Here is a 14794-nt window from a genome sequence, read left to right as displayed (position 1 = left end):
TTTTTTTAGTAGCTTGCATTTAGTTTGTCAATGAATACCTTAGCTAGTAAGCGTTGGAAAGCTAAAGGGATTTGACTGAACATCAAATAGAATCATCAGAACTCTGGATGTAGATAGATTCTGATGGGGAAAAAAAACAACCTTTGACTCAAGATCACCATAAAATGTCATAAACAATACAATTTGTAATCCGGATTATAATGAGAATTTAACATAGTTCAGCCATCGTAAACTGCTGTGATTTTCTTGCATATAATACATAAATGTGTATTGTGAATGAAAAGGAAGATGATGTGTGACTTTTGTGGCTGTGTATCAGGACTAGTGATTTGAGAGCTGCACTTAGTGATTCATTGTACTGTATGTGTGCACACAACTTCTTTGTTGCTGTACTGCAGACTCGAAACGGGAGACAGTGGGAAATGTAATAAGACGACATATGGGACAGAGTTTAGTGACCCCATCTTGCTTTACCGAGCCCATCTGTTCTCTCAGCCCCCAGGCTCACAATTCAAGGCAATCGGGACACACTTTCAGCTTCTCTACATTCTGGTTATTGGAGTTTGGTGTGAGGTTGTACAAGTGATCTGGGTAGTCCAACTGATGAAACTGAATAGATATGGTTTACAGAGTGGATACAAAAAAATATATATACACACCCGTGTTCAAATTCCGGATTTATGTGAGGTAAAAACATTAAGGCCAATACAAATAATTTCAAAGGTTTTTTTTTTTTCACCATTAATATCAGCTGTAACCTCCCCTTGTCCTCCGCACGTCGCTGGACTGGTCACGTAAATTACGTCGCCACTGTACGAACGGAACGTCGTCGTTTTAACCGCCGTGTGTTCCGATTGGTTCAACCGGATGACAAACTAAAGAGAGGGGCGGTGCAATGGTCCGGGTCTTGTTTCTGTGCTGCGTCCGGTGATTGGTTGACGCGTTTTCTTTTTCGGGGTGGGGGTCTGCGTGTGTTCGTGCGAGCCTCACGTTCAGGCAAAGGGGGGCGACTGGAGGGGATCACTTCCATGGACCATCTGTCTGCCTCGGCTCAACAAAGAAGGAGGACGCAGGATGGTTTTGGTCCATGTCGGATATCTGGTTCTCCCCGTCTTCGGCTCGGTTAGAAATAGAGGTATGGACACCTTTGTTAATTTTTCAGTCTCGCTTTCGTTAAAATATTTAAAGAGGGAATAAAATCATGTCCGGCGATTAATGATAAACAGAGCTGACACCTGCTAGCGAACGAGCATCTAACATTAGCCGCATTGCTAACTAACTTGATGCCATTTTCACACACAACACACGGGGGGAAAATATGTATACGTATACACGGTTTTTTTTTTTTTTTTTTTTATATGTGCATATATATAAAAGCCGTGAATGAATGACCGCACATGTCAATAACACCCCCCACCCCTTCCCAGTGCAGATCAGATGTCTTTCATGCGTTTATTACGTAAACGTCATCAAAGCCTTACGCCATGAATATCGTTAATATTCATAACCAGCTCACTCAGGATGACAAGTGACGTGTGTGTATCGGCTCACCCTCGGCGTCCACTTGCGTCATTCAGTTAATTGAAATCGTGAGGGGGGGGGGGGAAATACTAGCCATTAAAGAGCTTTAGGAATGACAAGTGAAACGTCAAAAAAGGGGAGGCCTTCATCATCTAATCTTTAACTACTACTACTACTGTTGCTTCTACTACTACATGCATACAAGTGTGGCACCGATGATTTCATTGTGCTTTTATTTGTGTTTTCTTTTTTCCCTGTTCCATAGTATCGAGGCTGGCTCCACATTCCGCATTTCTCAGACCTTTGTGTCCCCCTCCTCTCCATTGTGTAGCTAACGATCATCTGCTGCTGTCTGCCCATGTATAGCCTCTGCCTGTTTTTCTATCTGCATCTAGCTGTTCTTGTGAGGGGAAAAACTTATTCTTATTATCCTTCATCTTGTTGCTCCTTCTTTTCTACTTGCTCCTTGTTCTTCCTCATTTCCTCTCTTCCATCTGAGGACAACATTGGCAAAACAAAAACCTCACTCATGCCCTTTGTTGCGTTTCTTACCAAGGAGTATATTCAGGCCACACGAAAAATCCAAAAATAAGTGTACTGTACACCATGAGATTGAAGCCAGAATATTATGAGAATAAAGTCAGACTTTTTTTAATGAGGAAACAAAATTAAGATAGTGTTGGAAAATGTTGCATTTCTTTCCAGATTGAAGTCAGGATGGATGGATGGATATTAGATTAACGTTTTTGTTTGTTTTTTGTTGTTGTTTTTTTGAGAATTAAGTAATGTGATAAGAATATATTTAAATATTTTAGAAAAAAAAGTTGTATATTTTGAAAAGGTATAGGTCAGAATCTTGAGAGAAAAAGGTAGATTTTTAATTTTGACAAGTCATATTGCAAAAATAAACAAAATTATTAATTTATGTAAATCCATAAATATATTTGTGAAATAATTTAATATTTTCAAGAAAAAGGTTTTTTTTAATGTAAAAGAAAAAAACTTTAATATTTTTACAAATAAAGTCATAATATTGCAAAAATAAAAGTTAAGTGTTTTCTAGAATAAGATTAGTTGTATATAGTCACAGGTAAAGTTGAAAAGTCAGAATTATATTATCGAGTGTCATTTTTTCCCTCAAGTTAAAGTCACAATCTTATGAGAATAACCTCATATCTTAAAATAATAGCCATATTTAAAAAAGAAAAGAAAAAAAAAGTTCCTCCACTTTTACTCAAAAACACAACTTAATTTTCTTAATATTCGTATCAAATCTTCAAAATATGAAACCTGTTAGCTAAATAAATACATTTGTAATATAATGATTAATCTCAAACAGATATTTTTTTTTTTTCTAGAAAAATATATACGACTTGTGTAATTATTTTTTTCTTATCAGTGTGGCCCAAATATGCCTTGGTAGTAACTAAAGAATAACACATGCCTGTATCAAGTCTTGATTTACACAAGTGTCTTTAGTGAATAACCCATGCTATATCTACTGCTGCTAGACATTGTGATTCTCCCATTTTATGTGTTGGTAGATGACATTCTGCTGTAAATTTCTGTAAAGTGGATACATTTTGACACCCACTCCCTCAAAAACATCACTTCCCGTCTCTTCCTCCCTTCTCCAAATGATGCTTCGATCACAGCCGACAGAAGGCTTGATCGAGCTGGCCATCCTCGAAAGGTGCACTGAGCCCCACTCGAAAAATAAATCTCATAATAATGCTCACTTTTGATTGAAAAAGTAAGAACATTCATTGTTAGTTACCTCTGCCATGGTGGTTCTGTTTTGCTGTCGCTGGACTTAAACCCGTTTGCCGAAAATTTAATAGATTTATGTACATTAAAAAGTAATTGTTTTTTTCCCAGTTTAATCTAACATTTGTGAGATAAGTAAAAAAAAGTGAAGTTGTTTTGTTTTCCCAGTCAGCTTATTTGCTCTTACCGTTAAATTATGATTGAGCCCTACGAACTCTGCCTAGCAACAAGTAGCCAGGAAAAAATCATAGCGTTTTTTAAAGTATTTATTTTCATCTGGAATAGGATTAATAAGGGCTGTTTTTAATAGGGCACTTATGAATGTGACCCTATGAACTCTGCTTAGCAACAAATAGCTGGGCAAAAACAGTTTTAAAAAATTAATTAATAAAAAAAAAACATCTGCATTGACAAAATAGCAAATACAAAAATGCAAATACAAAACTTGTCAATATATGATAAAAAAAATTCTATACAGTAGTCAGATTATTTTAAATGAAATTTGTGTTTTGATGAAAATAATCGTTTGAAACTTTTTTATTTTTTTTTTAATTCACTTGTGATTGAACCCTATGCTCTCTGCCTTGCAATAAGTAGCTGGGTCAATAGCATTTTTTTCAAGCTACATTGACCAATGACCATCGATACATGGTAAAGTTAAAAAAAAAATGTTAATCCAAATCATTTCAATTTCATAAATGATTAAAATACAGCAGTTGCAGTTTACATTTTTTTTCATATTTTGCTAACAACATGAGCAAACATTTGAAGGTGCTTTACATTAGACATCAACAAATTGTCGATCTATATAATCAGGGTTATCATATCACCTATAATTTAGTGACTTCTTTGGTTTGTTTTTCCTACTAATTGCAATTGCTTGGCCATGTCAATCAAAACTGAGCTTTATTATCCTTGTAAATTCAGATTTGTCTGACGCAGCTCTTGTGTTGGATTGTTTACCCAACATTGGTTTCTGGTGGGCATGTGTATACCCAACATTCCTGTACATTCCCTTCAGTTCCCGCATCAAATCGGCACGTTGGACTGCTCATCAAAACGCTCACAGCCTGCGTCACAATGCTATCCATTTTACAGGGATGTGTATCCTGCACTGCTGTAGAGCTCCTTTGAAAAAAAAAAATAGAATCAAAATGTCCTTTTTTTTTTTTTTTTTTCCCTTCTCTCAATTCTTTGTTTTCAACCTCATGTTGTATGACTAGAACCTATAATGCATGGTCATTTTCTTTTCCCCACATGGAAGAGCAGATTCCAATGTACTCTTTTGTGTCGAAATGTCCCTGCTGTACTGAACTGTGCTGTAAAAAGCATACACATCTACTCATTGGATGCTGCTTCTGTCGTGTTAACCCTACAAAGAAGCATGGTCGGGCCTTGCCTTCCGCCTCTTTTATTTGCATGGTATTATTGTGCTGATGCAGGAGCAAATGACTATATAAATATTTTTTTAATTATCTCACAGTGCCACACCTATATTTATACTAATCTTTTCCAATAAAGACTGTAGTTTTCTTCCTAACCTTCAGTGTGCTTTTTGCTGATTTTTCCATGTCGCTCGCCCAGCCCCCCCCCCCCAACCACACCACCCTTTTACCCCCGCCCTCCTCTTCCCTCCACACTGTGCTGTCACTGAGACATTTCCCCTCACTCTTTATGTGCTACCATTTCTCAGCTGTCCCCGACAGTCGATGCAACTCGCTGCTGCGCTCACTTTGGAATAGGTTATTTTTACTGTGAAAATTCCAAATTAACACAATTTAACGTTTGATTTTTCTATATGATTTATTAGTGTTTCCCCATAGGAAACAACTCAATAAGAAAAATTGCAGCCAAATTTTACAGTGTAACCACCAACCAAATGTAATTGACATCAATTTCAAATGTTGAGTTTTCATATTTGGAAAAAAAATAGGACCCCCTTTTTTCTTGGCGAATCCTTGAAATAATTTAACACACTTTTGTCATCGTGCTTGCGAAATTTGTCACTAGTACTTAAAATCGTCACATCTGGCTTGGAGTGGGTCTCATTTGTGAAAAATGGCTGCTTCTAACCAAAATGGTGGACTTTCTTTTAAATTTTAGACGTGGGTCTTTAAGACAACTTTGTGCCTCCTATTATTATCAACTTCCATCCATTTTCGTATCGATCATTGAAGCTCTCCAAGAATGCTCAAAATAATCATCAAACATTGACACCATGCCCTGCAACATCTGCTTCTGTTTGGAGCTAATTAGGGCAAATCCCCTGTATTAGGAGTTTCACAAAATATAAGCCCTGGATTTCTAACAAAACGGCTGCTTTGTAACCAAATTGTCTTCCTGGTGCAGTGTTTTTTGTCGCCAATTTTTTGTGACAATTAAAACTGGTTGGGAACATCTAGCGAACGTTTTTGCCACTGTTTGCAATCTTTAACGAACTCTGCCGAAAACACTCGACATTTGTTACCTTAAGGGCGCTGTGTGGCAAATTGAGGTAATATTGGTGGCAAAAATGTAGGAAATTGGTGACATTTAAAAGACAATACATTCAACTTCCCATGCAAAATGGCAATATGACTCATCATAGGGAAAGTAAATACATAAACAGCCAGTTCTTTATGAATGAGACACTACCATTGCATTAACCAAATAGTCCTGCTGCCTCACATCCTCTTTTTGTTCAAGATTTCAGAAAAGCACATTTTTCCCATTCCATAAATTGCAGCCTCCAAAACGACCTTCACTAAATCAATGCATATAGTTTCAATTAAACACACAGACATAAAGACTGGATTGATGGTCAGACTTTTCTATTATTAAAGGTATCTTTTTGACTGAACTGGCAATGGGTTGCTTGTGTCACTTTTCATTGGGATTTAATCCTTTGACAGGCATTAAAATGAACCACAGAGTGATTGATGAGGAACATTAAGTCCAAGCAGGATGATACAAATCTGCATTTGTTCGGTATGGCGAATTTGAAAAGTGTAAAAGTCAAGCCAAGTAGCTCAGCAGGTTTTAGTGCAGACTAGAGGCTTCCGGCAGCTGTGGCCTTGACCAGTCATAGTTTATTGTCCTATGAACCAGTGTTTCCCAACCTTTTACTAAGCTAATGCTGCATTCGAGGAAGGTGGGAAGTCGGACTTTTCCGACTTCATACCAGGATGTATGCATGGGAACGACACTTTCAACTCAGAAATATGAGTTGCGGTTTAGTACCCCAATTGCACCAACCGGTTTAAATCTGACGTCACTGACTCGACCATGGCAAACTTCATAAAGACAAAGACCATAAATGAGAAAACTTTATTTATTTATATATTCATTCATTTAAAACATTAATTTAGTTATTCGAAAAAAGTATCTACGTAACCCGTGATTCCGACTGACTATGCTAACATGAACAACAAACAATTGATCGGAATCAGCCATCTTTGTTGTTAACATTTTCCACGAACGCTTTGAGGTTGGAACTGGCAGAATCCAAGTGGGTTATGTCTGACTTCTTCCCAATATCTTCAAATGCAGCATTAGATGCAGATTTTTGAGTCCCAGAATCAATCCCGTCCAATTAGGTTATCCTCCATGTACCAGGAAGTAGCCTGCTAGCTAACCAATAGAAATAGACTGTTGTACCAATAAGTTCCATTATTAAAGAGAAAGTCAACCTTAAAAATTTATTTACAATAATATGTTATATGTGGCCTCACTAGTCTAATTATGACATTCTGATTAATATTACATTTTGTGGAATATGAATTTTGAAGCAAAATCAAGCCAGTTTTATCCATATCAGGAGGCGGCCATTTTGCCACTTTTTGTTGACTAAAGACGACATTATAGTTGCAGCGCCCAATCACAGCTCACCTGTTTAATGAAGCTGAGCTGTGATTGGTTGCTACCTGAGCAACTGTGATGTCATCTTCAGTCAACAGCCAAGTGGCAAAATAGCCATCTTTGTTGTTAACATTTTCCACGAACGCTTTGAGGTTGGAACTGGGAGAATCCAAGTGGGTTATGTCTGACTTCTTCCCAATATCTTCAAATGCAGCATTAGACGCAGATTTTTGAGTCCCAGAATCAATCCCGTCCAATTAGGTTATCCTCCATGTACCAGGAAGTAGCCTGCAGTGCTAGCTAACCAATAGAAATAGACTGTTGTACCAATAAGTTCCATTATTAAAGTGAAAGTCAAGCTTAAACATTTATTTACAATAATATGTTATATGTGGCCTCACTCGTCTAATTATGACATTCTGATTAATATTACATTTGTGGAATATGAGTTTTGAAGCAAATTCAAGCCAGTTTTATCCATCTCAGGAGGCGGCCATTTTGCCACTTTTTGTTGACTGAAGATGACATTATAGTTGCAACGCCCAATCACAGCTCACCTGTTTAATGAAGCTGAGCTGTGATTGGTTGCTACCTGAGCAACTGTGATGTCATCTTCAGTCGACAGCCAAGTGCCAAAATGGCTGCCTTCTGATATTGATTAAAAACTTCTGGATTTTGCTTCTTAACTCATACTCCACTCACGCAATATTAACCAGAATACAAAATTGAGACTTGTGGGGCTGCATAGAAGATATTGTTGTAAAGAATTTATTTTGGGGGGGGGGGACGTCCTCTTTAATCAACGCAGCTCATGGTTGAAGGATTTCTCACCTATATCCATTTTTAAAAAATGGTACAGTCCTGTTAGTTTCCAGTGAACTAGGAAGGAACCATGTTAACACAAAAATGGTAGTTGTGGCATTCTGGTGTTAACAGTTAAACATTAGTTGTGCTCTACCCAGTGACATGCTCATACGTGTGAGTATTTAAAGGTCATTAGAGCCACCATTATTAATTTCCGCCGATGTGATGACAGGTGCACACATACACACAGGCTGAGAGAGCATTGCATGCTGGGATAGCGCTGCAGCAGACATCAGACGGGATTATGCTGAGGAGAGAGGAGGTGTGATTGTGTAGTTGCAGTGATGGGAGCAGCAGGGAGTAGGGGGGAGGTGTTGAGGGGTCTTTGTGTGTGTGTGTGTGTGTGTGTGTGGGGGGGGGGGGGGGGGGGGGGGCTTGTTCATGCCAGACTGCTGCAGTCGTGTGTGGGCGGGGCTTTCCAGACGTCAGTCAAGTGAGGACACACTGTAGGGCGGAGAGGGCGGGCTCAGGGCGGGCGCTTTGCGCCAATGAGATCCAAGACAGGGATTAAAGTGTAACAGGCCTTGTTACTGCAGGCACCACTGCAATATGTCAAATATTCATGCCCAGAGACAAATGATTTGATATTTACAAGCCCTTATACAAGCGCCGCGCTCTGCCTGTTTAATCAATGAACATCACAAAGTCTGACATTTCTGCTCCGCTTGCTCAGACTAATATTAATAACGGTTTGTTTACCTTTTGAAAGAGCCGGTTTATTCTTCATGGCTCTCAGCCAGTTCTATACCGCTGAAGACTTCAAATTAGATCAGTGTTACTGTTTCGCCATCTTTATTTAGACGAGGCACATATTTACAGTACAAAATCTCCTGGCACACCAGAAAACAAAAATGTCACAAAAACTTTTTCTGTGGTATGAATGGCAATAGGTAGGCGGATTTATTGAATTTTGTGCCATATAACGTTTCGCTGGCATCGATAGATGAACAAAGATACATAATTTGGCGGAAGGAATTTTTGACCAATGAAATGAATTTTGCTCATTTCTCTCAGAACACACAATGATGATCTCACATGGCACACTAAAATGCTGCCACTATGTGTTTGGGAATCACTGGATTAGATATACAGTATCCCATACTAATAATTAACATGTACTCCAACTATATATCATTTTAAAGTATGTTTGTTTTCTGTGTTGCCATAACAACCATCCTACCAGACTCCTGCTTCTCATTCTACAACGCCAGTGAGTTACTTGGAAGTAATTTGTCCCTTCCTAACCCTTCTACCCGCCCTCTTATCTCTCACCACTCAGCCACTGTCATTGATTATTGGCCCTGACTCATTACAGAGAAGATTCAGTGGGACTTCTTCACAATCTCATATATCCTCCGCTAGAAAGGCGCGCAGGAGGCTGTCGACTTTATTGACCCGCTCAAGACTGTTCGAGCGCTTTACCTGAACCTAATTTAAATTCATGTGAATAAAGGAGAGGACAGTGGTTTATTATAGTTCACTGTTACCTATAAAATCTTTTTTTTTTAAATCGGTTTTCCTATCTGACACACCAACACAATTATCCTATGCATGCTACATGGTTAGCAATCGTGCTTAGCATTAGCGCGCTACCGATTATACCCATTAAGGTAAACAAACACTAACCACCAGTTAGTTTACACATAGGCTACGTCATTATATCACATGAGTTGAATTGAGTGGGTGTAACTGCTAATTATTTATCTTTTTGTGCATGAGCATTATTCAACACCAACTAAATTAGTCTTTGCTAAATGATTAGCAATCGCGATTAGCATTAGCGCGGTACTGAACAAACATTGACCACCATTTAGTTCACGCATTTGTCATTATAGCTACATGAGTTAATTGCAATTCTGATTTACTATTATAGATTTACTGTATGTTTACATTTAGTAGTTCACACAATACAGTATTTACATTGCACAAGTGATAGTGTCTTAAAAAGTCACTTACAGATGTGGAAGATGTTAAATCTGTGTATTGTTTACCCTATCTGTGTGTTTTTGACCCAAGTTGATGACATATGACACTCCCAGGGGACCTCATTGTATGTGCCCTCTGTTGGCGACTGAATTTCAGTCTCCGTGGTTTGTTTGTTAAAAAAAAAAAAAGGGAAAAAAAAGGATGTTCTCTGACCACGCAGGAGCACACTTCACCAGGCATCAACACAGCCATGCTACCTCCTGCCGACATTTTCACCTGGGCGCCCCGCAGGCGCCCATCTCAGCCGAGTTCCCTTTAGGACACGCTGGCCAGCCCGCTCAGACGGGCCTGGCCACCCACCTGCCCCCCGCGCACCATCCACCCCTCGCTGCCCTGCCCGCCGCCCCACAGTTCCAGGACGTGTCGGGGCCTCCGTTCCTACCTCAGGCCTTACACCAGCAATACCTCATCCAGCAGCAGCTTCTGGAGGCGCAGCACCGGCGGATTCTCCCACACTCCAGGTGAGTTTTTTGTTGTTTTATTGTGTCTATCTTGACTAGCTTCCTAGATTATATTTTTGTGGATTACTATGACCTAAATGTCAGAGAATCTAGACGTGTTTAATGTTCACACACCCTTCGCCTACAGAAGAACCCAGGAACGAGTTCCCCTCAACCCACACCGCCTCCGCTCCGCTTACGAGTACTCCCCACCCCTCCACGCCCCACAGCCCGTGACACAGCAGCCCAGGTACCTGGCCGAAGGCACCGACTGGTGAGTCAGCGTCTTAAAAGTGACCAAGCGTCGCCAGCGTTGCCGACGCACTCCCATCTGTTTGTCTGCCACACCTCCTTGACTTAGCGGCCCGTCTGTCTGCCTGGCAGGGATCTCAGCGTCGATGCCGGCCTCCCTCACCACCAGTACCACCTTCAGCAGATGCCGCAGCACTACCAGCACTACTTGGCCTCCCCCCGATTGCACCACTTCTCCAGGAACACATCCTCTGCGCAAGTGGTCTGTACTTTATGCCCATTTGGATCGAGTTTTTTTGTACTTTCTGACTCAAATGTTGGAAGCTACTATTACTACAGGGAGTCCTCGAGTTAAGGCGCACTCGACTTAAGAGGTTTCGGCTTTACAACGGTTACTCCCCGTCCGCCATTTTGGCTCCTTGTCCCCCATATAGCTTGCAGTGTTTTCCCCCCTAGTCCGCTATTTAGCCCTTAGCTAGTGCTAGCGCTTGTGCACTTGTGGGAGTATCTTTGGCTTTTTTGCCCTCTTTTTTTCCATCCACCTCTAAGCAGTAATGGTAAGTACAGCATCTTTTTATTTTTATTGTATTTAAGATTTTTTAATGCAAATTATTTTTTATGTAAATATATTAAGCTAGCGTAGGAACCGAACCCCGCCGTAACTCGAGGACTCCTTGTATTATTAAATAATAATAGTACATAAAAAAAAAAGAAAAAGAAAAAAAGTGTAATTTACTTGAAAAAACAAAGTTTTCACTCAGAAATTCTGTTAATTTGAATAATAATAAAAAAGATACTCAAGCGTTGAGGAATGAACTCATGACCTTCCGTTTGGGAGCTAGCCACTCTACCACCTGAGCCATGCCACTCTTGCTGTTTGCCACTATACCGCACTGATGGTGTGTCCAAAATGAGACCACAAAGGGGTCTCTTGGAGGTATAAGGATTCTGCCTGACACCAACAATCTCCTAACACAGAGCAGGAGCGCTATGGCTCAGGTGGTAGAGTGGCTGTCTCACAACCTGAAGATTGTGGGTTCGTTCCTCAACCCTAGTCGGGATGTAACGATAAGCGCAATATCGTGATATTGTGATGTTAGAACTGCCACAATATCGTCGTCGTCATGTTCACGATATTTACATGCAACACATCTGTTAAAAAAAAAAGTCAGGTTGATTTCCATTTGTGCAGTTCTAGCACCCTCTCATGGCTAGTTTTTTAGTGCAATTTAATTTTCATTAGGGATGTTTTGGCCCTTCTATGTTTGCCTGTGAGGCAAGACAATATGTGGAGGAACTCAATGTTAATGTGCATTAACAACAACAACAACAACAACAACCAACATAGTAATAATAATAATAATAATAATAATAATAATAATAATAATAATAATACCAACATTGATGTTATGTACAAAAGCACAATATTGTGCTTTTTTTTTTTTTTTTTTTTTTAGTACGTGCTCATTTTTTTTGTTTTTTACAATATTGTGACCTTTTTCAAATATCGCCAACCTCCCCACAATATCGTGATAATTATCGTATCATGAGCTTCATATCGTGATAATATCGTATTGTGACATTTGGATATCGTTACATCCCTAAACCCTAGAGTACCTTTTTTTATTTTATTTATTTATTTATTTATTTATTTTTTTAAATAAACTGGTAAAATGTACTCAAAACTCTACTTGTAAAATGTATTTAGAATTGAATGAAAAAAACTTCACTAGGTAAATATTACTCACAGTTAGGCCTATGAACAATGATTACTTTCAAGAATTTAATCAGTTTACAAATTTGTTGTCTTTTTTTGAATAGACATAAACAGAATCCCACTATATTCTCTAGAGGGCCTGGACAGACTAGCATTGAGTCGTCTCTTAAGTGCAGGAATGTAAAGCAGAGGTCTTGTTTTTGCTAGGTTGTGCATGAAATCAGAAACTACCCATACCCCCAGCTGCACCTGTTGGCATTGCAAAGTCTGAACCCCTCCAGGCATGCTACAGCGGTCCGGGAAAGCTATGAGGTACAAATGTATTTAAAACAAAACAAAAATGAAACCAAACAGCTGACAAAACAAATTGAAATTGAATTTTAGAATCTTTTGCGACTATTCTAAATAGCTTTTTTTTTTTCCTCCAGGAGCTTCTTCAGTTGGAGGATCGGCTGGGCAGTGTGAACAGAGGTGCAGTGCAGGCCACCATTGAGCGATTCACCTTCCCGCACAAATACAAAAAGGTAACAGCGCGAACAAAACGTCAGTTGACGCGTGCGCCTTGTGGAAGGCCTGGTGACTTCATCCATCTGTTCCTGAAACAGAGGAAGCCCTTGCAGCTGAAGCTCGGAGTGGAAGAGGAAGAGACGGACGTGGATGAGAAGTGCACCATCTGCTTGTCCATGCTGGAGGACGGCGAGGATGTCAGGTCAGCCGATCGTTTAAATACATTACTGTATGGCTGTTTGGAAGGATCGAATGTAAATCCTCCAGCAGATCGTCAAAATGAAAGGAAAAAAAAGGATTTTAAATCTGCTAACATTTATTATTGTATGGAAGAGGATTAAGGGGAAGTAAAGACAAAAAAAAGGTTGGCAGGATGCTGACTTGATTGTCAAAATTCTGACTTTAGTCGCAGAATTCTGACTTTAAAGTGAGAATAATAGTAGCACTGACTTTAAAATGAAAATTCTGATTTTATTCTCAGAATTCTGACTTTAAAGTGAGAATTTTTTCTCTTTGTTCTCAGAATTCTGAGAATAAAGTCCGAATTTTGACTTTAAAATCAGAAATCTGACTTAAAAGTGCGATTCTGACTTTATTCTCAGAATTTTGATTTTAAAGTGAGAATAATCGTAGCACTGATAAAGTCAGAATTCTGAGATTAAAGTTGGAATTCTGACTTTAAAGTCAGAATTCTGAGAATAGAGTAAGTCAGAATTCTGACTTTAAAGTGAGAATTAAGTCAGAATTCTGACTTTAAAGTTGGAATTAAAGTCAGGGTTCTGACTTTAAAGGCAGAATTCCGACTTTAATCTCAGAATTCTGACTTTAAAGTGAGAATAACAGTAGCACTGATAAACTCAGAATTCTGAGATTAAAGTCGGAATTCTGACTTTAAAGTGCAAATTCTGAGAATAAAGTAAGTCAAATTTCTGACTTTAAAGTGAGAATTAAGTCAGAATTCTGACTTTAAAGTTGGAATTAGTCAGTGTTCTGACTTTAAAGTCAGAATGAACACTTTATTCATAGAATTCTGACTTTAAAGTGAGAATTCTGAGAATAAAGTGACAATCCTTCCAACCTTTTTTTTCTCTTTCGTCACTGGCCCTAATCCTCTTCCATATTATTAAAATGATCAATTTTGTTCCAAAAAAGTCCGACTAAAATGGAATCATAGTAATCATAGCGTTTCCCAAGTTGACATTTCCCCCTCCCCATGGGTGAGGGAGGGGGAGGCGTTATGGAGGCCAGAGCTCGGGTTGCGACATATGTGTGCATCCTCAGCTGTCTCTGGGATTGATGACTGGGCAGAATGCTTGCCCTTCCGCCTGACAGGGCCAAACTGAACTCCACATTGGAGAAGCCCAAGTGAATGAACAACCCCCCACGCCCTCGCTCCTCGTCCTTGTGTCCCACAGGAGGTTACCTTGCATGCACCTCTTCCACCAAGGCTGCGTGGACCAATGGCTGGCGACCAGCAGGAAGTGTCCAATCTGTCGCGTTGACATCGAGACGCAGCTGAACCCCGACAGCTGATGAGATTTTCCACCCCCCCATGACGTTTACCGCGCTCCTGCTTTCTTCCATCCTACTTCTACTCTCACCCCCCACGGGTGCTTTTGCCAAATGTCTCCTGACTTTTGATGTGACATCTTTTTTTTTTTCTGTTGGACTCTCGCTTTACTGAGCCAAGCCAGGGAGTAGAAGTGCAAGGGAACGCTTTCTCTCTGCTTCACTCTTCCCTTCCTTTCTCTCTTTCTATAAAACACAAGCACATCCGAACACACTACTAACAAGTCGTGTACACAGGGTTTCATTGTAGCCTGCTGGTTTTACGTGGTGGCCGTGGTGGTGTGGTGCAGGGGTTCTCAAACTTTTTGGGTCCAGGGATCCTTTACAGAGGAGA

At 39.7% G+C, this 14794-nt stretch overlaps 1 protein-coding gene across 3 annotated transcripts; it reads left to right on the top strand.

Moving 5' to 3' along the window:
• The first annotated feature begins 939 nt into the window (after nt 1–939).
• On the top strand, nt 940–14794 carry ark2ca (arkadia (RNF111) C-terminal like ring finger ubiquitin ligase 2Ca). Of its 3 annotated transcripts, none has more exons than XM_077497486.1 (8): nt 940–1135; nt 10136–10436; nt 10564–10689; nt 10800–10929; nt 12592–12696; nt 12813–12908; nt 12990–13093; nt 14307–14794. In XM_077497486.1, exons 1-8 carry the CDS (start codon nt 1075–1077, stop codon nt 14422–14424), a joined length of 1041 nt encoding a protein of 346 aa, XP_077353612.1. In that variant the 5' UTR covers nt 940–1074; the 3' UTR covers nt 14425–14794. The 3 variants fall into 3 exon arrangements, with proteins under 3 accessions (XP_077353612.1, XP_077353613.1, XP_077353611.1); XM_077497487.1 differs by having other exon boundaries at nt 14224–14794; XM_077497485.1 differs by lacking the exon at nt 14307–14794 and having other exon boundaries at nt 12990–13508.

Source organism: Festucalex cinctus, chromosome 15 (genome assembly GCF_051991245.1).
Source record: "Festucalex cinctus isolate MCC-2025b chromosome 15, RoL_Fcin_1.0, whole genome shotgun sequence".
NCBI lineage: Eukaryota > Metazoa > Chordata > Actinopteri > Syngnathiformes > Syngnathidae > Festucalex > Festucalex cinctus.
Note: the sequence above shows the minus strand (reverse complement) of the source record. Positions and strands in the feature narration are given on the sequence as shown.